The sequence below is a fragment of the Macaca mulatta genome, chromosome 15 (genome assembly GCF_049350105.2).
Source record: "Macaca mulatta isolate MMU2019108-1 chromosome 15, T2T-MMU8v2.0, whole genome shotgun sequence".
NCBI classification, from domain to species: domain Eukaryota; kingdom Metazoa; phylum Chordata; class Mammalia; order Primates; family Cercopithecidae; genus Macaca; species Macaca mulatta.
This window is the reverse complement of record NC_133420.1, coordinates 46,847,794-46,864,475: the sequence shown is the minus strand read 5'-3', so window position 1 is coordinate 46,864,475 and position 16,682 is coordinate 46,847,794. Positions and strand designations below refer to the sequence as shown.

Here is a 16,682-nt window from a genome sequence, read left to right as displayed (position 1 = left end):
TAGTAGAGACGGGGTTTCTCCATGTGGGTCAGGCTGGTCTCAAACTCCCAACCTCAGATGATCCACCTGCCTCCCACAGTGCTGGAATTACAAGCATGAGCCACTGTGCCCGGCCATTCTCAGCCCCGTTTCTTCAGCTTGACTTGCTGCCTGCGATAAGCCCAGTGGTTCATTTAGTTGAGCTTGCTCTGCCCTTTTAAAGTCTCAGAGTCTTCAATCACCTTGCTCCTTCAGTCTAGAATGAATCTAGTCTTTCTCTCCCAACTCCACCCCTTCAGGGATCATCCAGTTATTAGAACCCTCCAAAAAATTTTTCTGGAGTTCTTCGGCCCTTTTTGCGATGCCCCCCATAATCCATGCAAGCACTCATTCATAAGCTCAACAAATATCTATTGAGTGCCTGCCGTGGGCCAAGTACTGTTCCAGGACCTAAACACACAACCTAGAACAAATGAAATAAAAATACTTACTCTTGTGAAATTAGTATTCCAGTGGAGAAGGCAGACAAGTAGTAAAAAAAAAAAAAAAAAAACTTAACAAACGACCTATAGGGCATGTTAGACGAGGAAACAAGAGTGAGGTGGGATTCCTATTTAAGTGGAATGGTGGGAGAGCTTCATTGAGAAGACCCGAAAGGATGCGAGAGCGGGCCGTATGGCCACTTAGGTAAGGAGAAGGTCAGCCGGAAGTACCTGGCAGGTTAGAAGAGGAAAGGGTCTATCAAGATTGGAGCAGGAAAGTCAGGGAAGAGGTGCGGGAGGTTATAGGTGGCTAGATTCCATCAGGCCTTGTAGGCCACTATAAAGACCTGGGTTTTCACTCTGAGTGAAATGGGAAACCATCGCAGGGTTTTAAGCAGAGGAGGGACATAATTTGACGTTGTTAAAACGTCTGTCTGGCTGTGGTGTGGAGAATAGCCAAGAGAAGTAAGGTGTAATCAAGAAGCTATTGCAATAATCCAGGTGAGCCATGAGGGTGGACTGGACCATGGGGGCAGGTGTGGAAGTCATAAGATTAATATGTGTTTAACTCAAGTTGTGGTATTAATTATGATTTGCATTAAATGCATCGCTAATATGCTTCTGCGGTGGATTTTTCCACCTTAGATTTCAGGGAATGGATGTGATGGGAGTGGGTAGGGAAGGTCTGAGGTTACTAAAGACATGGAGCCTCCTGGATCTGCAAACCTCAAACGATTCTAGGCCTCGGAGCCTCTGGCGCAGCAATAATTCTGCAGCCGAGCCCACTAGCCGCTTCCCAGTGACCATGCGCAACAGGCAGGTGGGAGCCTATGGAAAGCGCGGACTTTCGGAAAGCTGCACGAGCGCGTTCGGGGAGTCCGGTTCAGCGCCTCTGCGCAGGCGCAGTGGTCCCCACGGGCTTGCGCGCGCACTCGCTGCGGGACAAGCTTCTGGAAGCTCATTGCGGTGGCGTTGGTGCTGTTTGCGGATGCTGGTGCAGGTACTGGTCGTCCCGGGTCCCGAGTTTCGGGGCCGTGGCCGGGTCGCCTGCTCCGAGGGCGCACCTGGGGCGGGGTGGGGGCCGGGAGCAGCCTGCCAACTGGCTGTGCGCTGCGCTGCTGCTGCTTCTGTGGGAGGTGCGCACTCCGCTGCGGGATGGGGCTGTTGGCTTCCCTCCATCCCTCCCTGCCCCACTTGGGCACTGTTGACATTTTGGGCGGGATAATGCCTTGTTTTGTTTGTGTGGTGTGGCTGTGAGGGGGAGGCTCTCCCGTTATTGCAGGATGTGTAACAGCGTCACTGGTTCTGCCCGTTAGATAACAAGTACCACCTTTCCTCCCAGTCGAGCTAACCAAAAATGTGTCCAGACATTGCCACAGGACCCCTGGGGGGTGAAATCTCTCCTTTTTAACTCCCTCCGGTTGAGATCCTCTGGCTGCGTCACATTTTCACCGGGCCTCCAGTGTAAACTCTGTAGACGGAGCCGAGTGTCTTAGTCACCGCGGAGCCCCAGGTGCCCCGCACGGCGCCAGGTACATGGTGGGCGCCTAATATTTGGCAGAGGAATAAATGACGTCATGCGTGCTGTGTGCCGGGCGCTGTACTCGGAAGTGGGTTGTTATTGGTATGGTAGTTGCAATGCGAAGCTGTCACATCCTTCACTTGTCGCATTGTAGTCCCGCTCCGGCTGCATTGTCATTTCCTGGACCCTCTGTGAGCGTGAGGACCCTTTCAGGCCTGTCCACGCCTGGCCCCGCAGCTCATGACCCCTGGTCCTGTTCCAGCTCATTGTAGTTGCTCAGTCACTTGTAGAATGAATGAATGCAGGCAACACAGGGTAGTCTGTGTGCAAAGGAGTGCTTTGGGATCAAGCAGAGCATCACACAAGAAGTGACAGTTGAAAGGAGTCAAGCTTTAAAGAACGAATAAAAGTTTGTTAGGAGAAAGAAAGCAACATTCCGAGGAGAGGGAATAGCCTTGGTGCGAACGCTAGGAGGGTATGTAGAGAGGAAGTGTCTGGGAATGGGGAGATACTAATTTATTGCTGTAGTGTCAATCGGGTAGCTTAGAGCTCAAGTGGTGAGGTCATCAGGCAGTGTCTCTAGATCACAATGCCATGGTCCCTGCATGTGAACTTTATCGAGAGACCGTTTGGGGGCTGGTGAGGGACTGTAAGCTGGGGAGAGATAAGATCGTATTTTGCCTGTTAGAAGCAATTTTTTGGCTACAGTGTGAGACTGGATTGAAGATCCCTGTACTTAGGCAGTTTCAGTAGGATAGAATGGAGAGGTTCTTAGGAAATAAAATCACCAGACCTTGGTTATCGATGATGGGAGAAGTAAGGAGGAAGAGAAATTTGAAAGTCAAATATTAAATTGGGCTTCTGAGTTGAGCAACTGGTGAGAAATGTGTACCCTTTCATTAAGAAAGGGTAGGAGTTGTTAAAGAGCTTTTCGACTGGGTCCCCTTTTGAACCTTTTCTGATAACATTTTGTTTAGGAGGAGTATTGAATCTAAAGCAACTGTTTCCTTAACCCTTAAGTCGCTCCTCGGCTTTTGACTATAAAGAAAATTATGACTGGGTGCGGTGGCTCAAGCCTGTAATCCTGACACTTTGGGAGGCCAAGGTGGGTGGGTCACCTGGAGTCAGGAGTTCGAGACTAGCCTGGCCAACATGGCAAAACCCCATCTCTACTAAAAATACAAAAATTAGCTGGGAATGGTGGCACGTGCCTATAGTCCCAGCTTCCTGGGAGGCTGAGGCAGGAGAATTGCTTGAACCCGGCCGGGGCAGAGGTTGCAGTGAGCCGAGATCGTACCACTTCACTCCAGCCTGGGCACCAAGAGCGAAACTCCATCTCAAAAAAAAAAAGAAAGAAAGAAAATTATCTTTTTAATATAGTAGTTGAGCAGGGCTTTTCTAGGCCTTTGCAGGTATGTGTGTGGATATATTTCTCTGAACCAAACCAAGAACAATGTTTTTAGGACTAACAACAGTTTGTTTTACTTATTTAATGCCTTAATATTTCTTCTTGACAGTTTCTGCAGGACTGTAAACTGGATTCCTGGAACCTTTGATATTCCTGGCTGTATATAGTACCTGTTGGTGGACTGCACTGATACTCAACTAGAGTGTGAAGGGACTGGATTCCTGCCCCTGAGACACAATGCAAGCTGTAGTGCCCTTGAACAAGATGACAGCCATCTCACCAGACCCTCAAACTCTGGCCTCGACTGAACAAAATGAGGTCCCAAGAGTGGTTACTTCTGGGGAGCAAGAAGCTATTTTAAGAGGAAATGCGGCTGACGCAGAGTCTTTCAGACAGAGGTTTAGGTGGTTTTGTTACTCAGAAGTAGCTGGACCCAGGAAAGCTCTGAGTCAACTCTGGGAGCTCTGCATTCAGTGGCTGAGACCAGACATTCACACGAAAGAACAGATTTTAGAGCTTTTGGTATTTGAGCAGTTCCTGACCATTTTGCCTGGGGAGATCAGGATTTGGGTAAAGTCACAACATCCTGAGAGTAGTGAGGAGGTGGTGACCCTAATAGAAGATTTGACCCAGATGCTTGAAGAAAAAGGTGAGATTTATAGATGGAGGGAGGAAGCGGGAGACATTGCCTCAAAGTCCGAAAGTAAATTCCTCGAAAGCAATTTACTGCTAAAGAGGAGTCTGAGGTTTGAAGTTGGGACTGGGTTTGAATCAGCCCTGCCATTTACTGTGTGATTTTGGGCAAGCTGTGTAAACTCTCAGAATGTAAATATTTTTATCCGTTAAAAAGGGGTATCATCTTTCCTGTAGTTTTCTTGTAAAGGTAAGACAAGATAAGATATAATATATGGTGGATGCTCAAGACACAGTAATTTCTTTCCCATCCCCTTCAAGAACACAAGTTATCTGTGAAAGTGTTTGGAGTCACAGGCAAATCAACCAGCTCAGGCCCTAATGTCTAGTTCCACTGTGTGGACTAGCACGTTGCTGGAGCAGGGCTGTCAGTGTCTTTGCTGATGGAAATGTTTCTGCACTGTTTTGCAATTCAAGTTAAGTACATGAAAAGCAGCTAGTGCAAATAAGGAACTGAATTTTTTAAATCAAATTTAAAGTTTAAATAGCCAAATGCGACTAGTAACTATTTTACCGTGCAGTTCCACAGCCTTAGGGCAGGAAAACCTGAATTTTATGTATGTAATTACATATTATAAATATAAATGTATAAACTATAAACTGAATTACATTGATATCATTATAAAATATTGATGTAAAGTCTTCTAGGGTGAATAGTCCTTTCAGGGAATGTGGCTCGCCTTTTTTCTCAAATTTGTAGCTATTCATATTCTCAAATATGATACAAATATTTGTATTTTGCAGTGTAATATGCTACAAATATTTGGAATATTTGCATTCCAAATATATTTGGAATATTTGTAGCGTATTTACCATAGGGCTCCTGATATATATGTATGACAGTTTGTATTCTGGAAGAGTTCTGAGATAGGGAAATAAATAGTATTTACCTCCATACGCTTAATTTGCCGTCACATAGCTAATTAGTGTATCTAAAATTTGGATTTCCTGACTCCTCTGTGATTTGTCACTGCAGTGTCATGCTTCTACAAAATTAGGGCCTCTTTGTGGAGGCCCCTGCAATAAAGAATTCGTTTCGGGCCGGGTATGGTGGCTCACGCTTGTAATCCCAGCACTTTGGGAGGCCTAGGTAGGTGGATCACCCGAGGTCAGGAGTTTGAGACCAGCCGTACCAACATGGAGAAACCCCATCCCTACAAAAATACAAACTCAGCCCAGCATGGTGGTGCACACCTGTAATCCAAGCTACTGTGGAGACTGAGGCAGGAGAATCGCTTGAACCCGGGAGGTGGACGTTGCAGTGAGCCAAGATCGCGCCATTGTACCCCAGCCTGGGCAACAACAGCACAACTCCGTCTCAAAAAAAAAAAAAAAAGAATTGATTTCTAGGATTCTGTAGGGTATAACAGTTTTCTTAAATTCACCCTACTTTTCTCTTTAAGTCATTCTAATTCTTAATTTTTATTGATTGTCTAATTACTAAAGTTGCCTAAAATTATTTTCATAAGAAGGTAGAGTATGATTTCAAAAAATACTTTTTCTTATTTGAAAAAGAGCTGTTGACATCCGAGGGTTTTTATGTATTTATTTTTTACTACTCCTTGCGGAGCAGGGCTCACTCATTGGTAGTATGCCCAGAATGGGCCAATCTGAAGGTACTGGATACATTTAGTTCCTATGAGTTTATTGGACGCCTCTTTTTTGTCGTAAGGAATCTGGTGGAGTCAACTCTTGAGACTAACCTGGTGCTTTCATTCAATTAGCAGGTTGGAGTGACTCTTGAGCAAGGCCTTGTACTAGTACTATGAAGAATACACAATTTTACCTTACTACATATTTTAAATTAGGATACTTCAAAATTCATTGTTGTTCAAATTAAACATTTTTAAACTGAGGGTATATAGAAAGAAGAAAACCAGTTTTCGTGAGCTTAGGATTTGAAAGGATTTTTATATGAGCTAAGAGGAAATGCCTAGGTTTTCATAGGAAACTTTTATCTATGGCTGTTCTCTGTTTTAAAGAGTGGACAACTTTTTGTTTCTTCTGACCTTTTTATCCAGAGAGGCTCAGAGCTCTTAGAACCCTTGTAATTTCCTGGGTGATTAGAGCAGTAAGAGTGTCTTTTGTTAAAATATTTGGCCTTTTGTCCATGGTTCTTGAAACAGCTCCTGAGCTATAAAAGAGAAAGACAGTCTTTTTGTTATTTATAACAAGCCCCTTTTAACCACCCTTGAGTTTATGTTAATGAGATGATTTTTGGAAAGTCCTTAGATAACCCTGGAATTGGGGGAGGGTGCTGGTTACCAGGGGAACCAACCCTGTGCTTACAGGCTTGGAACTCAGCCCCACCCCCGCAACCTGTCAGAGGGGAGAGGGACTGAAGGTTGAGTTAATCACAGGGCCAGTGATTTAATCAGTCATGCCTGTCTATGAAGCTTCCATAAAAACCAAAAAGACACAGCTCATGAGAGTTTTCCAGATAGCTAACCATGTGGCAGTTCCTGGAGAGCGGGGTAGAGGGCATGGAAGTGCCAAGCATCTTGCCCTGTGCAATGTCATCCATCTGGCTGTTCATCTGTATCCTTTGTAATACCCTTTACAATAAACAAGTAAACATAAGTAAAGTGTTATGTGAGCCACTCTAGCAAGTTATTGGAACCCAGGGAGGGGCTCATGGGATCCCCAATTTGTATCTTGTTGGTCAAAGCCCTGGAGGCTCAGACATGAGACTGGCATCTGAAGTGGAGGTCGGTCTTGTGAGACTGAGGCCTTAACCTTTGGGAGCTAATGCTGTCTCCAGGTAGATAGTATTAGAAATGAATTAGAGGATACCCAGCTGGTGCCTGCTGGGGAATCCAACACAGAATTGCTTGCCGGGTGTGGGGGAAACACCCCCACATATCTGAAGTCTCAGAGTTATTTTGTGTTGTGAGTATAGTAGGAGAAACTGACTTAGTTTTTTTCCTGTGTATCACTTAGAAATATATAGATATATATATAAAGATTTTTAGTCTGAGGAATTTATTTGAAAGACTGGACTGGTTTTCTCCCCTTTCCTAGATCCAGTCTCTCAAGATTCTACTGTTTCCCAAGAGGAGAACTCAAAAGAGGATAAAATGGTCGCTGTTTGTCCCAATACTGAGTCCCGTGTAAGTTTCCTTTCAATGGTTTTTATTCCTAAGTGAATACTTAACTGGGCTCCTACTGAGTGATATTAAGATACAAAATCAGGCCGGGCGCAGTGGCTCAAGCCTGTAATCCCAGCACTTTGGGAGGCCGAGACGGGCGGATCACTAGGTCAGGAGATCGAGACCATCCTGGCTAACACGGTGAAACCCCGTCTCTACTAAAAAAATACAAAAAAAAAAACTAGCCGGGCGAGGTGGCGGGCGCCTGTAGTCCCAGCTACTCAGGAGGCTGAGACAGGAGAATGGCCCGAACCCGGGAGGCGGAGCTTGCAGTGAGCTGAGATCCGGCCACTGCACTCCAGCCTGGGCGACAGAGCGAGACTCCGTCTCAAAAAAGAAAAAAAAAAAAAAAAAAAAAAAGATACAAAATCAAAGGCTAGGCACGGTGCTTACACCTGTAATCCCAGTCCGTACTTTGGGAGGCTGAGGCAGGAAGATCGCTTGAGCCCAAGAGTTCAGGGTTGCAGTGAGCTGTGATGACGCCACTGCTGCTTTCCATCCTGGGCAACAGAGCAAGACCCTCTCTCTAACAAAATAAAATGAAATAAATATAGTCTCCCTTTCAAGGAACTGACACCTCATTTTCCGCATGCAGTTTTGTTTCAGTTCACAGAATGCCATGAGTCTGATTCTAATGAGACAAAAAAATTTACTGAAATTCAGCAGTTAACCGCTGTTAAAATTAGTCAGGTGGAAGTAGAAGTTCATTTCCTTCTTTTTCTTTTTTTTTTTTTTAATTGAGACAGAGTTTCACTCTGTTGCCCAGGCTGGAGTGCAGTAGCGGGATCTTGGCTCACTGCAACCTCTGCCGCCCAGGTTCAAGTGATTCTCCTGCGTCAGCCTCCCAGGTAGCTGGGACTACAGGCACGTGCCACCATTCCCAGCTAATTTTTGTATTTTTAGTAGAGACAGGATTTCACTATGTTAGCCAGCCTGGTCTCGAACTCCTGACCTCATGATCCACCCACTTCAGCCTCCCAAAGTGCTGGGATTACAGGTGTGAGCCACCGCACCTGGCCTGCCTGCCTTCTTTTTTTTTTTTTTTTTTTAGGAGATGGGGTCTTGCTTTATCATCCAGGCTGGAGTGGAGTGCAGTGGTGCAAGCATAGCTCACTGCAACCTTGAAGTCCTGGGCTCAAGCTATCCTCCCTCCTCAGCCTCTTGAGTAGCTGGGACAACAGGCGCACATCACTCTGCCCAGCTCATTTTAAAATATTTTTAGTAGAGTTGGGGTCTTGCTGTGTTGCCCAGGCTGGTCTTGAACTCCTGACTTCAAGCAGTCCTCTCCCTTGGCCTCCCACAGCATTGTGATTACAGACATGAGCCCCTGTGCCCAGGCAGAGGTACATGTCCTTAAATCTTAACATGATAAAGAACATCTTTGACCGGGTACAGTGGCTCATGCCTGTAATCACATCGCTTTGGGAGGCCAAGGTGGGAGGATTGCTTGAGCTTGGGAGTTCGAGACCAGCCTGGGCAACACAGCGAGACCCTCGTCTATATAAAAAATTTTAGAAATTAGCTGGGCACAATAACATACCTGTGGTCTCAGCTACCCGGGATCTGAGGTGGCAGGGAAAGACAGTCTTTCACTTGAACCTGGGAGGTTGAGGCTGCAGTGAGCTATGTTTGCGCCACCATACTCCAGCCTGGGTAGCAAAGTGAGACCCTGTCTCACAAAAAGAAAACAACATGAGGAATTTATTCTGGATGATACAGGTGGGCCCTAAATGCCATCCCAAGTGTCCTTGCTAGAGAGGCAGGAGGAGATTGAAAACACAAAGAGAAGGTGATGTGAAGAGTTAGGCAGAGTTTGGGGTGATAGGGCTGCAAGACAGGGAACGGTGGCAGCCACCAGAAGCAGGAAGAGGCAAGGAACAGATTCTCTCCCAGAGCCTCTGAAGGGAGCACAGCCCTGCCAACACCTAGATCTCAGACTTCGGGCCTCCAGAACTGTGAGAGAACAAATTCCTATTTTGAGTCACCAAGGTTATGGTAATTTGTTACAGCTCCCAGAGGAAGGTAATACACGTACCAATAGCCATTTTGCTCTACTGCCTCTCAAAAAGCATGCAGAGAATGCTATAGAAAGTGTATTTGAAAAATTAGCCGGATGTGGTGGTGCATGCCTGCAATCCCAGCTGCTTGAGAGGCTGAGGCATGAGAATCACTTGAACCCGGGAGGCGGAGGTTGCAATGAGCCGAGATCATGCCATTGCACTCCAGCCTGGGCAACAGAGCAAGACTTCGTCTCAAAAAAAAAGAAGGAAAGAGTATTTTAGTGAGTCAGTATTCTTGTTTGTAATTGTGGAGTAATTGCAAGTGTGAGTATGTTGTTGAACATAGATTCTCCGAATATGATAGAAGATAATTGCTGCTTATAATTGGAAGTTAAAATTTGGAATGCAGTTGCAGATATTATGCAATTATTACCTGTAGTAAACTTACATTAATTCTGCAAATTTAGGGTTCAGGAATGTAAATCATGCCCTTCATTTAATATTTTAGTCCTAGAAATCGATGTGTTAGGGTGAACTTGATCAATGTTATACATTCCAGAGAATTCTTGTACAGTATTGAACACTAGAGACTGAATGGAAGAGGCAGGGATTGTGTAGTACCTTTGTTCTGAATCACTTATAAAAGTCAGAGAATGAATAGCCGCTCTGTAGCTTACTTTGGAATTCTTAAAAACTTGCATGCTATCAAAACCATTCTTTATATCCTATCCAGGCTGGGCACAGTGGCTCAGGCCTACAATCCCAGTGCTCTGGGAGGTAGAGGACAGAGGATTACTTGAGCCCAAGAGTTCGAGACCAGCCTGGGCAGCATAGTGAGACAATGCCTCTACAAAAAATTTAAAAATAAGCCAGACATGGTGGCACAGGCCTGCAGTCCCCACTACTATTGGGAGGATCACTTGAGCCCAGGAGGTTGAGCCTGCAGTGAACCATGAAGCACCACTGCACTCTAACATGGGTGACAGAGAAATAATAGCCTGTCTCAAAAACAAAACAAAACAAAACTTAGGTTCTATTTGGGAATAGTCCAATACAAAAGAGCTGTTTGGTGTTCTAGGAATCTATAACATTGAAGGATGTAGCTGTGAACTTTTCAAGAGGAGAGTGGAAGAAGCTGGAGCCTTTTCAAAAGGAGCTATATAAGGAAGTGCTACTGGAAAACTTCAGGAACCTAGAATTTCTGGGTAAAGACACCTTTTCTTCATTACCTAGTGCTTACCCTTGGGTCTCTTTTTGTCCCCTTTTATTGAAAGGTAAGTGCTATGTGAAGTACTTTGTTTTGGCTGGGGACCCAGGGACTGATAGGACTGATCCAAAAAACCAGTTCTGAAAATGTGCTTTTCTGCAGTGTATCTTCTAGAAAAGGTCTTTGCTTCATTGAATTGGAAATGTGAAGCATCATTTTGATTTAATCAGTGGAATTCCTTTTCCCATTTTTGTCACAAGTTCCAGTATTTATGTCTGTGTATTTTGGTAGCATTTTTTATCTTCCCTGGAGAACCAGAGGCTATATATGAGTGCTGGGATATCTTTATTCTATGCAAAACAGCAATTTTCTGTTCTTTTCTCTATGAGCAGACTTTCCAGTTTCAAAATTAGAGTTGATTTCCCAGCTGAAGTGGGTTGAATTGCCATGGCTGCTGGAAGAAGTCTCAAAAGGCTCCCGACCAGGTGAGTTGGTGAAAAATGCACAACGAAATGAAAACAGTTGTTTAGCAAGTCTGTTGAGAAGACTCTTTGAAATGTTGGGCTGCCTAGATACTAAAATATGAAGATGATTAGAATAGAGCCCTTGCCTTCCTGAAATGTTCATTTTAATGGGGAGACTTGGTTTGGGTCCTCTGAATAGATGCCAGGACATGATTAGCCATGTAAGATGTTTACTGGAGAAAGATTCAGTGAAGGAAAATGAGGAGGGAACTAGAAGAAGCCGGGAGAGCTATCAGAGCATAATGCTGGTCTAACCTGTGAATGAGAACAGGAAGTAGGGCAGATTGGGTAGGAAAAGTCTTAGACTAAAGTGTCGTTCTATCTTTTTTTATTTTTATTTTTATTTTTTGAGTCAGAGTCTTGCACTGTCTCCCGAGCTAGAGTGCTATAGCACTATCTCAACTCACTGCAACCTCCGCCTCCCGGGTTCAAGTGATTCTCCTGCCTCAGCCTCCCGAGTAGCTGGGATTACAGGCGCCCACCAACAAGCCCGGCTAATTTTTTGTATTTTTATTAGAGATGGGATTTCACCATGTTGGCCAGGCTGGTCTCGAACTCCTGACCTCTTGATCCGCCTGCCTCGGCCTCCCAAAGTGCTGAGATTACAGGCATGAGCCACCGTGCCCGGCTGAAGTGCAGTTCCAAAAAAGTTTAGGCAAGGCCAAACAGGAGTCCTTACCATAGTTACCTATCAGAGGAGTCCTGTGTCTCAAAGAAATGGGCCTCTGTAAGTATCCCTGTACTCCATCATTGACCGGGAGCCGCTTGTGGGAACTGGTGTGGATGCAGTGTTGAATTCATAGAGCAGCAGTAGAGGTTGTCAGGTAATATCTCCACAGGAGGAGTTGTGAGCGGTGCATATTTATGGACACTAGAGGACATATCGAAACAAGAGTGTTAACACTGTGATGCATACTATATCAAGCACGTGTATAAGGAGCTGTGGGAATATGTAGGAGCAAGGTTTTAATTCGCATTTGAGTTGAATCTTGAAGAATAAGTAGGAATTCACCCAGTGGACAGCATGTATAATAATTCAATTTTTGCTAAAGGGAATAACACATGCCTGAATACATAGAATATATGGATTTTTAATATCTGGAAAACATTCATGTTAGCACTGGTTATCTTTGAAGAATTAGGTTTTGTTTTGTTTTGTTTTCTTGAGATGGAGTCTTGCTCTGTTGTCAGGCTGGAGTGCAGTGGCACAGTCTCGGCTCCCTGCAACCTCCACCTCCCACGTTCAAGTGATTCTTTTGCCTCAGCCTGCCAAGTAGCTGGGACTACAGGCGCGTGCCACCACGCCCAGCTAATTTTTTTGTATTTTTAGTAGAGGCGGGGTTTTACCATGTTGGCCAGGATGGTCTTGATCTCCTGACCTCGTAATCCAACTACCTCAGCTTCCCAGAGTGCTGGGATTACAGGTGTGAGCCACTGTGCCTGGCCAGGATTAGGTTTCTTTATACTTACCTGTATCTTACAATTTAGATACATTATTATTATTTTTTTTTTTTTTGAGACAGAGTTACCCAGGCTGGAGTGCAGTGGTGCAATCTTGACTCACTGCAACCTCTGCCTTCTGAGTTCAAGCAATTCTCCTGCCTTAGCCTCCCAAGTAGCTAGGACTATAGGCACGTGCCACCACGCCCAGCTAATTTTTTTTGTATTTTTTTTAGTAGAGATGGCATTTCCGCATGGAAAGGAGGTGGATCACTCCTGATCTCAAGTAATCCAACCGCCTTGGCCTCCCTAAGTACTAGGATTACAGGCGGGAGCCACCACGCCTGGCCACGATTTATATACATTAAATTTACGTTAAAAAAAATAAAAATAGGCCAAGCGCAGTGGCTCCTGCCTGTAATCCCAGCACTTTGGGAGGCCAAGGCGGGCGGATCACGAGGTCAGGAGATCAAGACCATCCTGGCTAACATGGTAAAACCCCGTCTCTACTAAAAATACAAAAAAAAAAAAAAAATTAGCTGGGCATGGTGGCAGGTGCCTGTAATCCCAGCTACTTGGGAGGCTGAGGCAGGAGAATCGCTTGAACCTGGGAAGCAGAGCTTGCACTGAGCCAAGATCGCGCCACAGCACTCCAGCCTGGGCGACAGAGCGAGACCCCGTCTCAAAAAAAACAAAATGAAAATAAAAATAAGTTATTATATGTATCGATACCTTGGTTTATCTTAAAGAAAGAAGCAATAATCCATCTTGCTGTATTCCATCTTCTCAAACATTTATTGTAGTCAACTTATTGGCTGCTTCCAGTATACAATTGACCCTTGAACAACATAAGGATTAGGGGCACTGACCCCCTCCGCCCGTACAGTTGAAAATCCATATATAACTGTTAACTCTCCAAAAACTTAACTACTAATAGCCTACTGTTGACCTGAAGCCTTATTGATAAACAGAATTACATATGTTTGTTATATACTATATTCTAGTAAGCCAGAGAAAAATGCTATTAAGGCAAAAAGATAAAATACATTTACAGCACTGTACTGTGTGTACAGATCACTAAGTTTATGTTGTCTATCTGAAATGACAGACAATTATAGCTGCAGACCTCAGTCTATGGTGCATATCAAGCAGTTCAGCTTTTTCTTGAATTATCGTGACTATTCTGTGCTTGTTGGCAGCACTTCCAGTGCTACTAGCAGCACTTTGTATGGGTCCCATGATGTTATTCAAGTTTTACAGTATTGCACTAAAGACAATGAAAAATAGGAGAGAACTGCAAGAGATCCATTTTTACTGTGATAGGCAATTTCCTGGAGACGTGAACTGCTTACATGGAGATGATTAGCATGATATGGATTTTTTTTTTTTTTTTTTTTTGGAGACAGAGTCTCACTCTGTCACCCAGGCTGGAGTGCAGTGGTGTGATGTCAGTTCATGCAGCCTCCACCTCTTGGGTTCCAGCGATTCTCCTGCCTCAGCCTACCAAGTAGCTGTGATTACAGGTATGCACCACCACACCCAGCTAAGTTTTGTATTTTTGGTAGAGACGGAGTTTAACCACGTTGGTCTCAAGCTCCTGACCTCAAGTGATCTGCCTGCCTTGGCTTCCCAAAGTGTTGGAATTACAGGCGTGAGCCACTGCACCTGGCCTACCTGGCATTTTAAGTGGATACTTAAGGCAGACGTTTGAGCTCATTGCAATACCAACAAGAGATGCCTATGAAATTATTACAGCGTATAGTATGTACTATAGTTCGTTTTATGCAGTTGTTATTATTATTATTATTTTGAGACAGGGTCTTGCTCCATCATCCAGGCTAGGGTGCAGTGGCATGATCACAGCTCACTATAGCCTCTACCTCCTGGGCTCAAGCAATCCTCTCACCTCAGCTTCTTGAGTAGCTGGTACTATAGGCACATGCCACCATATTCAGCTAACGTTTGTATTTTCTGTACAGAGTTTTGTCATGTTGCTCAGGCTGGTCTCCAACTCCTGAGCTGAAACAAACTGCCTACCTTGGCCTCCCAAAGTGGTGGGGATTATGGGGGTGAGCTACTGTGCCTGGCCCAGTTATTATTTGATACTGTATCTTTACATTTGCTTACATTTCTCTAGACTGTGAATGACACCAAGTATGGCCTGTAAGTGTGTGTGTACGTTTTGATAAATTCTAACTTTATAATTTGTGTACATTTTATAGCAATAAATGACAAAATAGATTAGTATCTATATATCTTAAAAGTTCATGACTTTTTTTTTTTTTTTTGACATGTCTAGGCTACACAGTTTGTCTGCAAGTTTTTTCCAATTGTCACAGATCTCCAAAAATTTTTCTAACGTGTTTATTGAAAAAAATCCACAGGCTGGGCATGGTGACTCCCACCTGTAATCTCAACACTTTGGGAGGCCAAAACGGGAAGACCACTTGAAGCCAGGAGTTTGAGACCAGCCTGGGCAGCATAATGAGACCCTGTTTCTACAAAAAATTTAAAAACCAGCCAGGCACAGTGGTGTGCGCCGAGGTAGGAGGATTGCTTGAGCCCAGGAGTTAGAGGTTGCAGTGAGCTACAATCATGCCACTGTACTCCAGCCTGGATGATAGATCAAGACCCCATCTCTTAGAAAAACAAAAATCCACCTGTAAATGGACACTTGCAGTTCAAATTTATGTTGTTCAAGGGTCAACTGTGATTACATATATAAAGGACAATAGTTGTTTTATCACATTTAAGTAGCATTTTGGAGGGGAATTTAAAAAATGGATTCTAAAAGTGTTATGAGTAGTTCTAGCAGCACTGGTGTGAATATATGTTCCTTCCCCAGTTATCTTACATCAAACAAAAAGCCTCATGTTGATATACAGCTTGTTTTAAAAGTTATTTACGACACATTAGAGAAGAAAGTTTTTGACAGATACAGCAGTCAATGGCCATAATTTATTTAAAAAAAAAACAAAAACAAAAAACCTCAGCCAGGTGTCGTGGCTCACCTATAATCCCAGCACTTTGGGAGGCCAAGGCAGGTGGATCACCTGAGGTCAGGAGTTCGAGACCAGCTTGGCCAACATGGTAAAACCCCGTCTCTACTAAAAAATGCAAAAATTAGCCAAGTGTGGTGGTGGGCAGCTGTAGTCTCAGCTACTCAGGAGGCTGAGACAGGAGAATTGCTTGAACCCGGGAGGTGGAGGTTGCAGTGAGCAGAGATTGCTGGGGTGACAGAGTAAGACTCCATTTCAAAAAAAAAACCTCATTCAAATCAATAAGGAACTCCTTTCGCTGCCTGACTGCCGCCATCATGGGTCGCATGCATGCTCCCGGGAAGGGCCTGTCCCAGTCGGCTTTGCCCTATCGACGCAGCGTCCCCACTTGGTTGAAGTTGACATCTGACGACATGAAGGAGCAGATTTACAAACTGGCCAAGAAGGGCCTGACTCCTTCACAAATTGGTGTGATCCTGAGAGATTCACATGGTGTTGCACAAGTACGTTTTGTGACAGGCAATAAAATCTTAAGAATTCTTAAGTCTAAGGGACTTGCTCCTGATCTTCCTGAAGATCTCTACCATTTAATTAAGAAAGCAGTTGCTGTTCGAAAGCATCTTGAGAGGAACAGAAAGGATAAGGATGCTAAATTCCGTCTGATTCTGATAGAGAGCCGGATTCACCGTTTGGCTCGATATTATAAGACCAAGCGAGTCCTCCCTCCCAATTGGAAATATGAATCATCTACAGCCTCTGCCCTGGTCGCATAAATTTGTCTGTGTACTCAAGCAATAAAATGATTGTTTAACTAAAAAAAAAAAAAAAAAGAACACTAAGTCTGTTAGGAAAATGGACTAACTTGAATGGATCACCAACAAAATTTAAAATTTAAATAGCTCGTGAACATGAAAAAATTGTTCAAACTCACTGGTTAGCAATACAGTGCACATTTAAAGCAATAATACTATTTATTATGAATTAAATTTGCAAAGATTTAAAGAATATTTGACCAGAGATAGTACTCAGGGGCTTCTGCTCCTCATGTGTCATGTAAAGCAGTATAACCTAGTTTCCACCCTTTGGTTTAGTAATTCTGCCTTCATGACTCTGTTTTTCAGGAAGTATTATTTGATAAAGGTTCAATAAGAGAATGAGACTGGGTATGGTGGCTCACGCCTGTAATCCCAGCACTTTGGGAGGCCATAGTGGGAGAATCACTTGAGGCCAGCTATTCAAGACCAGCCTGATCAGCACAGGGAGACCCCATCTCTACAGA

The 16,682-nt window shown here is 44.2% G+C and overlaps 1 protein-coding gene and 1 pseudogene across 3 annotated transcripts in view; both read left to right on the top strand.

The window, feature by feature from the left end:
* The first annotated feature begins 1,421 nt into the window (after positions 1–1,421).
* ZNF483 (zinc finger protein 483) overlaps positions 1,422–16,682 on the top strand; it is a 34,162-nt gene continuing 18,901 nt past the window's right edge. For both annotated transcript variants that reach the window (XM_015117107.3, XM_001105826.5), the window contains exons 1-5: positions 1,422–1,461; positions 3,501–4,040; positions 7,106–7,194; positions 10,312–10,438; positions 10,833–10,925. In XM_015117107.3, the coding sequence (XP_014972593.1) occupies positions 3,629–4,040; positions 7,106–7,194; positions 10,312–10,438; positions 10,833–10,925 (721 nt within the window). In that variant the 5' untranslated portion in view covers positions 1,422–1,461; positions 3,501–3,628. The remainder of the gene's footprint in view (positions 1,462–3,500; positions 4,041–7,105; positions 7,195–10,311; positions 10,439–10,832; positions 10,926–16,682) is intronic.
* Positions 15,695–16,203, top strand: LOC708815 (small ribosomal subunit protein uS15 pseudogene; annotated as a pseudogene). The gene has a single exon (XR_001439938.3). The product of XR_001439938.3 is annotated as a small ribosomal subunit protein uS15 pseudogene (transcript).